Source organism: Oncorhynchus masou, chromosome 31 (assembly GCF_036934945.1).
Source record: "Oncorhynchus masou masou isolate Uvic2021 chromosome 31, UVic_Omas_1.1, whole genome shotgun sequence".
NCBI lineage: Eukaryota > Metazoa > Chordata > Actinopteri > Salmoniformes > Salmonidae > Oncorhynchus > Oncorhynchus masou.
The window spans coordinates 29,344,225-29,362,562 of NC_088242.1; the positions used below are offsets into that span (position 1 = coordinate 29,344,225).

An 18,338-nucleotide genomic window follows, 5' to 3' on the forward strand; every position below is an offset into this window, starting at 1 on the left:
CCATAACCTTTGTAGACCACAAACCGACAAACAGATCTTTGAAAATGTTAATTTATTGATGACTGGGGGAAAAAAAGCATTGTTCACACCGTTATACACGCGGTCAATATCATACCGCAACTTCCATATGCTGACACACATCATGAGACTACTGCGTGCTGTCTGTCTTTCATCTGTGTGCACACTCTCACTGAACTACAGCATTTCAACTACATTGGATCTTTGGGTAATTTGGGCAGCACTTTCTTTACAGTGTCTTTATACCATGAAATACTATGGCAATTTAACAACCAATACAAACAGTTACCACTTCATTTCCAGATGGTATAAACTGGTATGAAGACATTAAGAGAAAAAGTGTTGGGAAATGATTGTTCTTCAACCCTTGTCCTGGGGAGTGCAGGCTTTTGTTCCAGCCTAATTTGAACACACCTGATTAAACTAATCAACTAATCATCAAACCATTGCATAAGGTGTGTTAGGGCTGGAGTAGAGCAAATCGTCTGCACTCCAGGAGCCTGGAATTGACACGGAATAGTGCTACGTTTACAATATTGAGGGCTCGATTCAATCAGGTCTGCGTTAACCGACACCCGCATAGCTGTTGTTTTGACGTTTGTCTGAGGTGGAACCGTGTTCGAGCTGTCAAATTCACCAGCGGCTCCCAGTATTATACCTATCGTGAACATTGCCATCCCAATGCAACCCTGTTTACATTTTTGGAACACATTGATTAAGCTCATAGAAATCCTCATTATTTCATTGAGTGATTTTCAGTTTGAGCGTCACTATTTATAGTCTCCACTTTCTCGTTCTGAACGTCTAACGCAAGAGGGACGGGTGTGGCTTCATGACAATGACTACGAGCGGCTGCTCACCGATTTGACAGCTCCAACGCAGTTACAACTCCGACCCCGCCAAAACATCAGCTATGTGGGTGTCAGCTATCGCGGGTTAACGCTTAATCTGATTGAATCGAGCTCTAAGTGTGGATTCTACGCTAGCTCTCCTGGACCAGTTTTAAAGATGCTGTGATAATTTATCTAAGCACTTAGCTTAGCACCAGAGACAGGGTCCAGGGCAGAGGCAGGGTTCCCTGGTCTGTGCCGACCTGATCACCAGACCCTTCACCACCTCTACAGTCCCAAACACAGGGAACAGTCTCTCTGTGAAGGTCTCATTGTACGTGTAGATGTGGGACCTCTTCTCCACGTTGTAGAAGGAGAGCTGGCCTTGCTCATAGTCCAGGTAGACCCCCACCTTCCTGGGGACCAGCATCTGGGCCAGCGGGGTGGAAGGCACCGTCAGGGCCTTGAGGTCTGAGCCCCTCTCCAGCCGCAGGGTGAGGTAGCCCGTCTTTGTGTTGAGGGAACTATAACCCTTCCTTTGGGCAGAAGCTTTAGCCACGCCCAGCCGCCAGTCCCGGTCGCCCACTTCAACTTCCCAGTAATGGCGCCCGGAGGTGTAGCCCTCGTTTCCCAGAGCGCACCACCAGCCATCGAAGCGACACGTGCAGTTGGGGATGTCTCGCCGCTCCAGGCCACAGCACATGCGCTTGTCGTCGTTGGAGAGGATGAGGTCAGGGTTGGCTGTCTTGGGGTCAAGGGTCACTTCCTCTGCAGCATCACAGATCCAGTTCCATACTGAGAAACAAAAAGTTGTTAGGGTGAGAAATGGGTTGACTGTATTTACAATTTCCTTTACTCTTCAATAAAGCATGAGTCCAGCATGAGTTTCACATACCATTATGGGGGATGTAGCGGGCTGCATCTGAAAGTGTTAACAAAACAGGGGTTAAAATACTGTTCAAGTTCAAACTTAACACATTTCCTGTTACGTACCTGCAAAGGACTCAGGCATGTTTGTCCATTCCTCTGGTGTCTACTGGAATGAGTTATTTCTTTAATATTTTATCAGTACCAATTGGCAGCACTTCAAGTGATTCATCAACCATCCCAGCAAACATGCCCACTAAGACTGTGTTTAGACAGGCAGCCCAATTCTGATCATTATTTTTACTAATTGGTCTTTTCACCAAAGATTTGATGTGAAAAGGTCTGATGCGATTGGTCAACAGACCAATTAGTGGAAATAAATATCAGAATTGGGCTGCCTGTGTAAACACACCCATTGGCACAATGTGGGCCCAATGTGGGCAAAAATATGGGTGATGGGCAGCCCTCACTGCCTGAAATAAACCCATATTTTCCCAGAAAACATGCCCACACTGGCATGATGTCGGCCCGATGTGGGCTAAAATAATGGACCCATTTGAGCTGTCCACCTTATACATTTGATCTATTATTTAACCCTCGGAGGTATTTAGCGAATGACAGCTATCATACATATATTTTTGCAAGAGAAACTGCTAAGTCCCTCATATGTCACATGCACTTATTTCATTTTATTCCCTCCATCATTGGCAGTGTACTAGATCAGAATGAATTTGCATCACACAACAGAACACTTAAACTGGAACGAAACTCTCAGTAACGGGTTACACAAAAATAACTGTGTCAAACCAATCCCCCAAATATTCGAATGAACCCCCGCCTCTACATTGTGAAGTAACTGGGCTTGGAGTGGGCTAGCCTGTGTTGGGCTTCGTGTGGGTTTGTTGTGAGCTAGCCTGTGTTGGGCTTGGAGTGGGCTAGCCTGTGTTGGGCCTGGAGTGGGCTAGCCTGTGTTGGGCCTGGAGTGGGCTAGCCTGTGTTGAGCTTGGTGTGGGCTAGCTTGTGTTGGGCTTGGTGTGGGTTTGTTGTGGGCTGGCCTGTGTTGGGCTGGTGTAGCCTGTGTTGGACTGGTGTAGGCTAGCCCTGATGTGGGCTTGCTGTGGGCTAGCTCATGCTGGGCAAGAGTGAGAATGGTGTGGGCTAGCCTGTGCCCACCTTGCCCTGATTTAATAGCTTGACCAATGATCGATTATTACCCTTCATCAATACTTAGTGGCATAATCAAAATAGTCACCATCTCTCATTGTCACACATTGACACACCTGTGATCTCCAACATCTCTTTGTCACTGATTGCTGTTATACTTGTGTAAGGGTTAGATTCAATCAGATTTTTGCTAGCTGACACCATGTTGCTGTTGTTTTGGCGGTGTTAAGGCACCCCACATTCTAGGTTCGGTTGCTCCTAGCGGAACTCGGCTAGGCAAAGACCTTAGCTTGAAAAACGAGAAAACGGCATCAATATTACTGTTTGTCCCTCTTTAGATGCTGTAGCAACAACATAGTCAATAACACTCCCTCAAAATACTCTGTAATACATTTTGACGTCTGAATCGCACAATTTCACATCTAACAAAGATGTTTGGTGTATTTCTCAAGTAAAAAATTGTGCATGAAAACTAGTGGACAACAAACACTTAATTGAAGAATCCTGTCCATAGTTCGCACTCCGACTTCGGCTACCAAACTTCGACTTGCCTCAAGGAAAAATGTAATGCGCTCAAACAGCCCAACAAAAAGAACTGCTGAACACCAAAACGTCACAAAATGTCATCATAATACATGCGCAAACTGTTTCGACTGGGAAGCATGTGACAGGTTTTAGAGCTGTCAAATCCACAAGCGGCTGCCGACATTATATCTATTGTGGACATTGCCATTGGCTGCACCGAGTCACGTTTCGAAATCCCATGCAGCTGTGTTTACAAATCTGAACACTGGAATATAATCTACGTCTCCATTATGCTGATAAGAATCAGTATTATTTCATTTTATAATTTTCAATTTGAGCGTCATTATTTCTATATAGCCTACACGTTCTCGTTCTAAACTTCTAACGTGATTGGGACGGGTGTGGCTTCATGATAATGACCATGAACACCCGCTCACCGATTTGACAGCTCCAACGCAGTTACACCTCCTGCACCACCAAAACACCAGCTATGCGGGCGTCGGCTAGCGCGGGTTAACGCTTGACCTAATTGAATCTAACACCTCCTTGATGACTCCCACACGTCAAAGCTCTACACACCAATCTTCTGACTCCTCTGTTTTCTGATCAGCCACTGCTTGGTTAAGTCCTCCTGCAAACACAGAGGCTTGAGTGAGTTTATCTGTGTGATATGTGTCTAGTCAGGCATGTGAATTGATAATCAGTTAGTTTACATGAACATTTGAGTCATTTAGCAGACGCTGTTATCCAGGGCGACTTAGAGTTTGTGTATTCATCTTAAGGTAGCGAAGACAGACAACTGCGTATCACAGTCATAGTAAGAAAATAGTTGCCTCAATAAGTAGCTACCAGCAAATCAGTGCTAATAAGAAAGGAAAAGTGTGAGTGTTTACGTCAAGACAGGCAAGGGTGTTCGTTTTTTAAATTATTTGTATTATTCTTTTTTGTTGACTCATGGAAACTCACACACCTTGTCAGGGCTGTCTGCACTCAGCACGACCCACATGACCAGCTCCATGGCTGGGAGAAGGTTCGGCAGACGCCCCCTCCTCCACTGGAACTCCAGATCATCCAACATCATCAATACGGGCTCACCGGGCCAGACAATGGGCTAGAGAGGGAGAGGGAGGGAAGTCAATATGGTTATTACTTTATATACTAAGAAACTAAAAGAGGGTTGGAGAGGCGGGATTTAGAGGGAGATGACATCTTCTGTTACTGACCTTTCTGAATTCAGAGCTACATTATACAGTAAGTCCACTATATTGGCACACGCAGGATAGGGGATTGTTTATCTTTGATGAGAGGCCTGGGGCCTGGCATCCAGTGGCATCCCCCTTTTGTGGGGCCGTCCCAGGATACCCTAGTGCTTTGCTCTTGAGCTCACAGGTAAAATACATCCCAAACACTAGCGGACTAAACTCTGCTCCTCAGCTGAACGGTTAAATTGGGATCTGCCCATCAAGATCTCTTTGCCATTCAATACCACTCTGAAAAATGTAGATCCCATCTCTCCTACAATATCAGTCTGAAGAGCATGTCGGTATGTCAGTACTTTGCTTTATTTTTGTGTTTTTTGTTAAATGTCTGCTCAGCCCACATGCCCACAAGCTCTATATATGTAATGTATACAATCACTATGTATTTATACCATAATCCTCCCATTCTTTGGAATGCCCACCGCCCTCATATGTCATGTCTGTTCAAATGTTTTACTTGGTTCTTCAATGACAGACAGAACAGATAAGGTTAAGTTTGATTCTATACAAGTAAAGACCAAAACAAATCTCACTTATCAGATGGAATGTCCACAGGCTCCATGATGAGGAAAAAACATATGGCTCTCGAACACCTAAAGAGACTGTCAGCAGATGTGTTTTTTTCTTTCAAAAGTAGAAATAGTCAAACAATTGAAATGGAACATTTAAACAGGAGCTGGGTTGGAGAGGCCTATGCTGCCACCTACTGTAGTAACAGCAGAGGTGTCGGCATCCTGATAAATAAGAATACACCATATCACTTATATCCCTGCATATGGACCAATAAGGCAGTTTTCTGATGTTGAATTGTACCTTACATGGTGAAAAATGCACATTGATTTCATTGTATATTCCACCAGGGGCACATCTGGTGTTTTTAGATAGAATTCAAGCTATAGTAGATCAAATCCAGGAACCATTATTTTAGTAGGTGAACTAAATCAGACATTTGATGAGATCGACAGCCGCAGTAGTAAAGGCGGCTAATTTAGGGAGCCTCCAAAGAGGCTGAACATTTTCATCTCTACAAATGATTTACAGGACAACACAAGAATACTATTCCCAACTACAAAAAGCTATTCAAGAATTGAGTACATTTTCTTTCTTTTTTTAAATGCACTCAACAATTTACTGGATAAAAACATTCATGAAATAGTGATATTGGATCATTCTCCGGTATCATGCTTAATAACACAATAATAGAAAATAAATTTAGCGACAGAATTTGGAGAATTAATTTTATTAAAAATCATAAACCAAAAAAATTCTAAACTTTACCATTACCAATGTAAACATAGAGGACAGAAAAAAGCCGAACCCCGATATAATCTGGGGTGCATTTAAGGTGTACATTAGGGGAATGTTACAAATAAAAAGTTATATCCGATTTCAAACTTAAACTTAAAGAAAAATAAATCACTATCTTAGAAAAAAAGTATCTGAACTTAAGCAGGAACACAATCTTTTACTTCTGAAGAGAGATAACTACAGGTTTAACTCAGATAAAGCATACAACTTAATGGCAAATAAGCCAGGTAAATATCTCGCAGCTCTCATAAAACGAATACATTTTAAACCAGTTATAATTTCAAAAGATAAAAGGTACAAAAGCAGTATTTAGAAACAATATTGAGATTAATGATAATTTTAAAAGTTTCTATGAAAATGTATATACAGTGGGGCAAAAATGTATTTAGTCAGCCACCAATTGTGCAAGTTCTCCCACTTAAAAAAAGATGACAGAGGCCTGTAATTGTCATCATAGGTACACTTCAACTATGACAGAAAAAATGAGGGAAAAAAATCCAGAAAATCATTGTAGGATTTTTTTATGAATTTATTTACAAATTATGGTGGAAAATAAGTATTTGGTCAATAACAAAAGTTTCTCAATACTTTGTTATATACCCTTTGTTGGCAATGACAGAGGTCAAACGTTTTCTGTAAGTCTTCACAGGGTTTTCACACACTGTTGCTGGTATTTTGGCCCATTCCTCCATGCAGATCTCCTCTAGAGCAGTGATGTTTTGGGGCTGTTGCTGGGCAACACAGACTTTCAACTCCCTCCAAAGATTTTCTATGGGGTTGAGTTCTGGAGACTGGCTAGGCCACTCCAGGACCTTGAAATGCTTCTTATGAAGCCACTCCTTCGTTGCCCGGGTGGTGTGTTTGGGATCATTGTCATGCTGAAAGACCCAGCCACGTTTCATCTTCAATGCCCTTGCTGATGGAAGGAGGTTTTCACTCAAAATCTCATGATACACAGCCCCATTCATTCTTTCCTTTACACGGATCAGTCGTCCTGGTCCCTTTGCAGAAAAACAGCCCCAAAGCATGATGTTTCCACCCCCATGCTTCACACAACTCAGCATTCTTTGTCCTCCAAACACGATGAGTTGAGTTTTTACCAAAAAGTTATATTTTGGTTTCATCTGACCATATGACATTATCCCAATCTTCTTCTGGATCATCCAAATGCTCTCTAGCAAACTTCAGACGGGCCTGGACATGTATGGCTTAAGCAGGGGGACACGTCTGGCACTGCAGGATTTGAGTCCCTGGCGGCGTAGTGTGTTACTGATGGAAGGCTTTATTACTTTGGTCCCAGCTCTCTGCAGGTCATTCACTAGGTCCCCCCGTGTGGTTCTGGGATTTTTACTCGCCGTTCTTGTAATCATTTTGACCCCACGGGGTGAGATCTTGCGTGGAGCCACAGATCAAGGGAGATTATCAGTGGTCTTGTATGTCTTCCGTTTCCTAATAATTGCTCCCACAGTTGATTTCTTCAAACCAAGCTGCTTACCTATTGCAGATTTAGTCTTCCCAGCTTGGTGCAGGTCTACAATTTTGTTTCTGGTGTCCTTTGACAGCTCTTTGGTCTTGGCCATAGTGGAGTTTGGAGTGTGACTGTTTGAGGTTGTGGACAGGTGTCTTTTATACTGATAACAAGTTCAAACAGGTGCCATTAATACAGGTAACGAGTGAAGGACAGAGGAGCCTCTTAAAGAAGAAGTTACAGGTCTGTGAGAGCCAGAAATCTTGCTTGATTGTAGGTGGCCAAATACTTATTTTCCACCATAATTTGCAAATAAATTCATTAAAAATCCCACAATGTGATTTACTGGATTTTTTTCTCTCATCTTTTTAAGTGGGAGAACTTGCACAATTGGTGGCTGAATAAATACTTTTTTGCCCCACTCTAAATCAGAATTAAACAACAGTGGGATGGATCCCATGTCCTTCTTCAACTCAACAACTCTGAACCAACTATCAGCAGACGAAAAAATCTTTAAAAACAGTGATCACCCAAGAATAAATATTAGATACCGTTAAAACATTTGCACAGAGAAAAGCACCAGGAATGGATGGCTTTCCCATAGAATTCTATTCTAACATTTTGAGACCCCCTATCTACACAAATGACAACACACGTCACTTAACTCAGTACTTCTTAGTTCCATGTATCAAACAGTTATTTCAGTTATATTAAAACCAGGAAAATCCGAAGAATCCCCTACTGATTATAGACCCATAACTTTTTTTTTAATTGTGACAATAAAAAAGCATACAAGCAATAGAATGGCAAAAGTCTTACCAGACTTATACATATCAATCAAACAGGGTTTAGTAAAAATAGACACTTACAAACAAATACAAGAACATGTTTCAGTTTAACACAACACGCAGAAAACAAGATATGGATTCATCAATAATGGCTGTTGATAATCTTTAATTGTCTTTAATTGCCTTTTCTATTAAAAATGTTGTAAGCTGACAACTTTGCAGCTTAAATAATAAATTAAATTAAAATATTATATAAATGTCCTAAAGCAAAAATATACATGAATACAGTGCCTTGCAAAAGTATTCATCCCCCTTGGCATTTTTCCTATTTTGTTGCATTACAACCTGTAATTTAAATAGATTTTTATTTGGATTTCATGTAATGGACATACACAAAATAGTCCAAATTGGTGAAGTGAAACTAAAAAAATACCTTGTTTCAAAAAATTCTAAAAAATATAACATGGAAAAGTGGTGCGTGCATATGTATACGCCCCCTTTGCTATGAAACCCCTAAATAAGATCTGGTGCTACCAATTACCTTCATAAGTCACATGATTAGTTAAATAAAGTCCACCTGTGCGCAATCTAAGTGTCACATGATCTGTCACATGATTTCAGTATATATACACCTGTTCTGAAAAGCCCCAGAGTCTGTAACACCACTAAGCAAGGGGCACCACCAAGCAAGTGGTACCATGAAGACTAAGGAGCGCTCCAAGCAGGTCAGGGACAAAGTTGTGGATAAGTACAGATAAGGGTTGGGTTATAAAAAATATCAGACACTTTGAACATCTCACGGAGCACCATTAGATCCATCATTAAAAAAATTGAAAGAATATGGCACCACACCAAACCTGCAAAGAGAGGGCCGCCCACCAAAACTCACGACCAGGCAAGGAGGGCATTAATCAGAGAGGCAACAAAGAGACCAAAGATACCCCTGATGGATCTGCAAAGCTCCACAGCGGAGATTAGAGTATCTGTCCATAGGACCACTTTAAGCCGTACACTTCACAGAGCTGGGCTTTATGGAGGAGTGGACAGAAAAAAGCCATTGCTTAAAGAAATAAATAAGTAAACACGTTTGATGTTTGCCAAAAGGCATGTGGGAGACTTCCCAAACATATAGAAGAAGGTACTCTGGTCAGATGAAACTAAAATGGAGCTTTTTGGCCATCAAGGAAAACTCTGTCTGGCGCACCTCTCATCACCCCGAGAACACCATCCCCACAGTGAAACATGATGGTGGCAGCATCATGCTGTGATGATGTTTTTCCATCGGCAGTGATTGGGAAACTGGTCAGAATTGAAGGAATGATGGATGGCGCTAAATACAAAGGAAATTCTTGAGGGAATCCAGTTACAGTCTTCCAGAGGTTTGAGACTGGGACGGAGATTCACCTTCCACCAGGACAGGGGGGGGGGGGGTGAATAGTTATGCCCTCTCAAGTTCTGTCTTATTTCTTGTTTATTTCACAATAACAAAACATTTTGCATCTTCAAAGTGGTAGGCATGTTGTGTAAATCAAATGATACAAACCCCCCAAAATATCTATTTTAATTCCGAGTTGTCAGGCAACAAAATAGGAAAAATGCCAAGGGGGGTGAATACTTCCGCAAGCCACTATAATACATTATCTGATTAAATTGTTTTAGAAAGGGGCACAAGACAGGGATGTCCCTTCTCCCGACTCCTGTTTGCACTGGCAAATAAACCCCTTGCAGAAAGAATTAGACAGGACTCAAATGTAACAGGTATCAGTATTGTTAAACATACAATTATTTGCAGATGATCTCCTGATATACCTGACTAATATTGAAAACCCAATTTCCCTTTGTAAAAATATTTTCAGAATTCTCAAAAATCTCAGGTTATAAAATGTACGTGGAAAAAACGAAATAATGGCAATAGGAAAAAGAAAAAGAACAACTTCCGATCTACAGCAATCCTTTAAGTGGACCACAAAAAGCTCACCCCCAGAATATTTGACATGTCTACATACAAAGGATAAAGATAAGAACATGAACAACTTCATAGTTAAGAACACTATAACGATATGGATGAAAATGAAATGTATTCTACAAGTACCAATATCACTTCCTAGAAACACAACCTTATGGAACAATCCTTGAATAGCTTTCCAGAGTTCATCAATAAATTGGCCCACATGGAAAATTAAAGGCACAGAAACCGTAAATGACTTGTTAACAGGAAATACATTTATTTCCATGACAGAATTCAAATGTAATTCTGGACTGACAAATGTAGATACGTTCAAATACATGCAACTTAAAAGTTACATTTGTTGGCACAAGATGGAGGGAAAGTCGGAGCCTAACTAATGAAATTACATTTCATGAAAATGTACGCTTAATCCAATATAAACTAATGTGTAGAATGCATTACACAAGAGACAAAATGTACAAATTCTACAGGACAACGACAGAGTCGTCTCTCAAGTGTAAAACTAATAATGACTCAATAATCTATGCTTTCTGGGAATGCTATTATCTTCTTATGGTATAGGGGACGCTTGCGTCCCACTTGGGCAAAAGCCCGGGAAAATGCAGTGCGGCATTTAAAAAACAAAATGTTATATAAAAATCAAACTTTCATTAAATCACACATGTAAGATACTCAATTAAAGCTACACTCGTTGTGAATCCAGCCAACGTGGCAGATTTTTTTAAAGGCTTTTCGGCGAAAGCTTAAGAAGCTATTATCTGATGATAGCACAACAGTAAACAAAGAGGGTAGCATATTTCAACCCTGCAGGCGCTACACAAAACGCAGAAATAAAATATAAAACATGCCTTACCTTTGATGAGCTTCTTTTGTTGGCACTCCAATATGTCCCATATACATCACAATTGGTCCTTTTGTTCGATTAATTCCGCCCATATATATCCAAAATGTCAATTTATTTGGCGCGTTTGATCCAGAAAAAAACTGCTTCCAAAATACGCAACTGGTGACATCCAGTGGAAGAGGTAGGAACTGAAAACAAGTTCCTAAGAAATATTGTTTGCCAATGAGAACTCTAAACAGACAGAGACCTCAAAAAAAAGAATTCTGAACGGTTAGTCCCCAGGGTTTTGCCTGCTACATAAGTTCTGTTATACTCACAGACATGATTCAAACAGTTTTAGAAACTTCAGAGTGTTTTCTATCCAAATCTACTAATAATATGCATATCTTATATTCTTGGCATGAGTAGCAGGAAGTTGAAATTGGGCACGATATTTATTTAAAAGTGAAAAAGCTGCCCCCTATACCTTAAGAAATTAAGTCTGGAAGTTGTGGGCGGAGCTAGAAAGTTGGCTGTCAGAAGTATCACAGTGTAAACTTTCTTTTAATCCGTCTGTCTGCATATTTTAAGACATGACATATGGGGTGTAGTGAGATACCCAATGGGCTAGACGATTCCTTTATCCTCACTCATCTTGAAAAAAACGTATGCTGAAAACGTGGAAGTCAATGGACACAATGGAAAAACCAAATGATTTATTATTGAATTATTGAAATAGGATAGACGACCAAGAAAACCAATTTAAGGCCAAGTGGAAAACAATAATGCAGGCACTAGGCATGAGGGTGTGAGAATGCGGGACTGGGCAGATGAGATGTTGTCATTGTTTGTGTGTCTGTAAATTGTTGATGGTATGTTTTTGGAATGTTCTTTGTTAAATAAATGTTCAATAAAATTGTTAAATAAATGAAGAGCATGTCATGTGAGGAGAGGTAAGGATGAACTGGGACAGGGAGCTGCTCCTTAATTACAGAGGTGTCAGAAATGGAGGGATAAAGATAGAGAGAGAGAGAGAAGAATAGGAATTTGGAGCAAGAGTAAGTATTTAATCAAATAGGTGTGGCAGCCTTGGAGTCTGACAGCAACAGAAATAGAAGGAGAGGAAGAGAGGAATACAGAGAAAGAGAAAGAAGGGGGAGGCCAAGGGATAACAACAACTCTAATTCAAGTTCATCAGTAAACTACTCGCTGTGCCAGAGGATAAAATTAGATAAAGAAGGACAGCGTGTCTTTGTTAATTTGTCAACAACAAGTAGTAGTGTAGTACAACCACTTGAGTAATACACTGGACGCACAGGAGGCTGCTGAGGGGAGAGGGGCTCATAATAACTGCCGGAACGGATCAAATGGAATGGAATCAAATACCTGTAAATGTGTATGATGTATATGATACCATTCCTCTGATTCCGCTCCAGTCATTACCACAAGCCCGTTCTTTGCAACTAAGGTACCACCAACCTCCTGTAGTGACCCAATCCCCCCCCTATTTCCATACCTCTAGTTTGTTTCTGAGCTGGTGTGTCCAGTCCATGATGACCCGTTTGTGGGATGCCATGTCATATTCTCCACCTGTCTCCAGCATACACAACAGGCGACCGTTCCACTCCCTCTTCTCTGGCCTGTCAGCCTGCAGCTCTGTCTGGAAGCTCCTTGGCTGCAAAAGCAAAGGACATGGGTCAATAAAGAGATCATTAATTAAAAACGACATTAACAAGTCTCACATCAAGGCATGGTAATAGTTTATCAACAAAGAGAACAATGACAAAGGATTGATTTCAAGAAATAAAGGCTTTTAAAGTAAAACTTAGTTTCACTTCTTTCAAATACGAGTGCTCACCTGTACTCTATTCTCCAGCACGGCAGCCCACTCCACTATGTATTCTCTACACACACTGGGAGGCCAGGAGTCTTCATTGGTCCAGATGTGGGCTAAGACATTTGACCTCTGCAATGAGAGAGAGTTAATAGTAGAGAGAGAGTGGTTGTGTGCATGTGTGTGTGTGTGTTAGTGTATGTGTGTACCTGGCACAGTCTGTTGAGTTCCCTGGCCAGCTCCATTATAAACAGCTGACTCTCCACTAAAGGTTCATTCTTCTCATTTGTCACTTTCTTACGAGACTCCTAGAACAGAGAGCAATGGATGAGAGAGAAAAAAGGGAAATGGTAAAAAATAATCACCTGAAGCACTGCTACACAGATAAACCACCGAGGGGAAATGAAGCAATCCTTTCTTTCTCTTGAGTACATCTTGACAAGGAGAAATATCAGTACTATTATCATTTTACTGCATTGGGGCAGTAATCTTGGTAATCTTAAACAAATCTACTTTAAAACAAAAGTTTACGCCTCACACACATGGTTATGGGCTTAAAAAAAATGAAGCACCTGTACAATACCAGATATACTATAGAGTTGAAATGTATTACATGTTGAGTTTGGGTCCCAATATTACACTTTATATACTTCACAGAAGACTGAAATATATCAAAACCGCTTGACATAGAAACACCAGATTTTCTGCATCCATATTTTTTAAATTATGAAAATATGAAAAATACTAAATAACATTCCACCCATGAGGCCACTAGGTCAATTGACTGCAGGAAAGGGCTACGAGGTGTCTGAGAGTTGAGGTGTCCCAGGGTTGTACCTTGAGGCGGATCTTAATTTTTTTCGCCGGTTCGATGAGGAACTGGAGGCACTCCTTCATCATGTTGGCAGTTAGGGGAGAGGCCCTGTTGCACAGTGATACACAGGTTCAATATGCTGGCACAGTGATACACAGGTTCAATACGCTGGCACAGTGATACACAGGTTCAATACGCTGGCACAGTGATACAAAGGTTCAATACGCTGGCACAGTGATACACAGGTTCAATATGCTGGCACAGTGATACACAGGTTCAATATGCTGGCACAGTGATACACAGTTTCAATATGCTGGCACTGTGATACACAGGTTCAATATGCTGGCACCGTGATACACAGGTTCAATATGCTGGCACAGTGATACACAGGTTCAATATGCTGGCACAGTGATACACAGGTTCAATACGCTGGCACAGTGATACACAGGTTCAATACGCTGGCACCGTGATACACAGGTTCAATATGCTGGCACAGTGATACACAGGTTCAATATGCTGGCACAGTGATACACAGGTTCAATATGCTGGCACAGTGATACACAGGTTCAATATGCTGGCACAGTGATACACAGGTTCAATATGCTGGCACAGTGATACACAGGTTCAATATGCTGGCACAGTGATACACAGGTTCAATATGCTGGCACAGTGATACACAGATTCAATATGCTGGCACAGTGATACACAGGTTCAATATGCTGGCACAGTGATACACAGGTTCAATATGCTGGCACAGTGATACACAGGTTCAATATGCTGGCACAGTGATACACAGGTTCAATATGCTGGCACAGTGATACACAGGTTCAATATGCTGGCACAGTGATACACAGCTTTAATATGCTGGCACAGTGATACACAAGTTCAATATGCTGGCACAGTGATACACAGGTTCAATATGCTGGCACAGTGATACACAGGTTCAATATGCTGGCACAGTGATACACAGGTTTAATATGCTGGCACAGTGATACACAGGTTCAATATGCTGGCACAGTGATACACAGCTTTATTATGCACTGGCACTCACTCTGTCAGTGCCTGGCCTGATCTACAGCTGACTGGGCTCCAATAGCACCTCAAATCGATGTGTGTGTGTGTGTGTGTGTGTGTGTGTGTGTGTGTGTGTGTGTGTGTGTGTGTGTGTGTGTGTGTGTGTGTGTGTGTGTGTGTGTGTGTGTGTGTGTGTGTGTTGTTACAAAACCAATAACTAGCCCACTGATTTTCCTGCACTTGTTATGTTTAAAGGTGTTAAGCCTAGCTACACTGCACGGTCTGTCACCTGATTTGATGGGTGAATAAATGTGAGAAGTAGGTATATGTGACCAGGTGTTCAATGCATGTACCTAGGAGACAGCCACCTTACCTTAAGTCCAGTGCTAGCCCAACATTGGACAAAAGGAGCCTAACGTTACTCCATATTGTCCAAGGACCTTACATGTTCTGTTTAAAGGGTGAATTGGCTCTGGCAGCCAAAACAGCCAAATACTCCATCTAAACAAGAATCGATTCTCAATTGCGTGCGGTTCTAGAAACATAAATCTCTCCACTTTCATATCCTATCAAAATATTTTCACAAATGAAAAATACACACTTGCTGTACACGGTTTAAACCCGAAAGATAAGGTCTGTATAGGACATGACATATGGGGGTGTAGTGAGATACCCAATGGGCTGGACGATTCTCTTCTCCTTCATCTTGAAAAAACATTAAAAATGTGGAAATCAATTAATCCGCCATAATTAACACAATGGAAAAATCTAATGATTTATTATCTGAATATTGAAATAACATGGGGGCGACAGAGCTAAAAAAACGAATTGGTACAATTTAAGGCCATGTGGCAAACAATAATGCAGGCACTAGGGACATGGGTGTGAGCACGTGGGTCGGGGCAGAGGACATGTCGTCGTTGGTTTTGTATGTATTTGGTATAAATAAATAAGTTACATATTTTTTAAGTAAATATTATAAAAAATAAAAAACCATACCGAAAGCGATGCATGTTAATGTTTAGACCGAACCTCTGGGATCTTAACAAAACTCCCCTTGAATAAAGAAGTCTGTGTTCAATGACGCTTATGTGTAATTTAATGGAACTGAGAGACATGATCAAGGGCTAGTTCAGGGTCAGCTCAGTCATGACTCCCAGGGTCAGCTCAGTCATGACTCCCATGGTCAGCTCAGTCATGACTCCCATGGTCAGCTCAGTCATGACTCCCATGGTCAGCTCAGTCATGACTCCCATGGTCAGCTCAGTCATGACTCCCATGGTCAGCTCAGTCATGACTCCCATGGTCAGCTCAGTCATGACTCCCATGGTCAGCTCAGTCATGACTCCCATGGTCAGCTCAGTCATGACTCCCATGGTCAGCTCAGTCATGACTCCCAGGGTCAGCTCAGTCATGACTCCCAGGGTCAGCTCAGTCATGACTCCCAGGGTCAGCTCAGTCATGACTCCCATGGTCAGCTCAGTCATGACTCCCATGGTCAGCTCAGTCATGACTCCCATGGTCAGCCAGTCCAAGCAGATTACCATACATTCAAGTTTCCTCTTTGCAGAAAACTACAGAGGCATGCCTAAAATAAAGAGGTTAACTAACACAAGACAACTGTGTGTGTGTGTGTGTGTGTGTGTGTGTGTGTGTGTGTGTGTGTGTGTGTGTGTGTGTGTGTGTGTGTGTGTGTGTGTGTGTGTGTGTGTGTGTGTGTGTGTGTGTGTGTGTGTGTGTGTGTGTGTGTGTGTGTGTGTGTGTGTGTGTGTGTGTGTGTGCGTGCGTGCGTATACTGTGCAACTTTTATTTCACTACATCGCAGTTGATATCCTCTGTGGGCTCATTGGAACGGCCTCACATAAAGAGAGAGAGAGAGAGAGAGAGATAAACTGCAGAATGACATGTTTTGTGTGGGCCTTGGTGTAAGGCAGATATCCCATAGAGATGTAAAGCAGCAGATGAGAGCGTTTTTACACAGCCCACCGATCCACCGTTTGGCCCCAGTGGTGTTGAATCAGCAGCACCTCCTAGTTTGATGTACAAGAGGGTACATTTTCTGTACTTTTTGTGACAGAGGCAGTAGGGGAAATTGGCCAAAATAAGATGCAATTCATCAACTTTCCAAGGAGAACACAGCAGTTTAACAATGATGCTTTGTGTTTGGAAATGTTGCCTACAAAGGATTTTCACGGCTGGTTGGTTGTTAGGGTTATTTTGAAGGCTCTGTGCCATCACCTTATAATAACACCTTGAAAGGATTTATCCTTAATCAGGTGGAGTTACCCTCCTGTGGGGTTTTGTTCCAACCCTGCCCTGAAACAACTGGTTCTACTAATAAGGTGATGCTCAGGAACTTGACTAGTTGAATTAGGTGTGTTATAGTTGGGTTGAAACGAAAGCCTGCATAACCAGTATCTGTCCAAGAGGGCTGGCCACCACAGCCCCTTCCCCTTAGACCTGAACTTGTAATTTGTCATTTAGACTTATTGATTTAGATCAGAATTGACAGAAGAATTTAGGCCTACACGCCAATATTAATGCACCATATTACTACGCAACGATGGGAGTTTTGAATGAGGCAGTTGAGCCACTGAACCTAAACGTGATTGTAACACTTTCACAACGGGTGAACCTGCGTCTTCTTTTTCTGTGGTCAAAACAACAAGCGGGATTAGCGCATGTCCAAAACGAGTGACTGGGACACGTGCGCGCACACAGTGACCGGGAGAGTCTACCGAGGACACCGGCAGAACCCGTGCCATTAATCCGGTTAACGAATTAAACGGAGTTGAGTAAACTGTAATAGACATAAAGCCACATTTGTAAACACGACAGGCAATTTCCGGCGAAACATAAAAACATAGGCTATCTAGTTAATGGACACCTTTATCATTACGCACCTGAAATTAAAGGTTTATTAGGCTATGCATTAGATGTATTGTGGATTTGAGATAAGAGGAGATCCCGGATTATAACTCACCTGTCCCTGACCACAACCTTAGTGACTTTCTATTCTAGGACACACAAGACAACACCTCTGGCCGGTAAAAACAGATTATCACAACAGAGTGGGCTGGAGGTTTCATTTGGACTAGTTCCAACGCGTAATATCACATGAGTAATATCATTATGAAGCCTATATAATAAGAACATATACAATATGTTACACAATACTTTTGTCGCTGACCCGACCCTTCCCCAGAGCGCACAGCGCAGACATCAAGTCATAAAAACGATTCCACTTTCAGGGCGCAGCATGCAGAACGTTAAACAATTCCCCAAACATATCCAAACTCAATGTTGCAAGACTAGCTTGGATAGTGCGGCCGTCATTTTATGCGTAAAATTTGCGTCTCCAGTAGCCTACATGGATTATTTTAGACATCGTGAGAGAAACAAACAAGAAAACATTGCATTGAAATTAGGAGCAGAAATACTTACCTAGGAAATCCACAAGGAAATGGTTGTAGTCCAGAAAATGTTTTCAGTAGGAGTAGGACCTATGACTAACTACTGTTGTAGCCTACTCTGCACCGCAATGCCGTTATACATGCGCCAGGCTCTATCTACTGCAACTGCATTGAGTGAGTGAGTGAGTGACCTTATTAGCACCCCGCTGTGCGAATAAAAGTTCGGGTGTTTCCGAAAAATTGA

General features: G+C 41.8%; 1 protein-coding gene across 1 annotated transcript; it reads right to left on the reverse strand.

The window, feature by feature from the left end:
* Positions 1–5: 5 nt before the first annotated feature.
* LOC135523764 (butyrophilin subfamily 1 member A1-like) lies at positions 6–18,243 on the reverse strand. Its single transcript, XM_064950650.1, has 9 exons — positions 18,126–18,243; positions 13,691–13,775; positions 13,063–13,161; positions 12,878–12,985; positions 12,536–12,694; positions 4,375–4,515; positions 3,984–4,035; positions 1,744–1,770; positions 6–1,643 (listed from the first exon to the last, which is right to left on the reverse strand). The coding sequence occupies exons 2-9, from the start codon at positions 13,751–13,753 to the stop codon at positions 1,057–1,059; spliced, it is 1,236 nt and encodes a 411-aa protein (XP_064806722.1). The 5' UTR covers positions 13,754–13,775; positions 18,126–18,243; the 3' UTR covers positions 6–1,056.
* Positions 18,244–18,338: the final 95 nt, after the last annotated feature.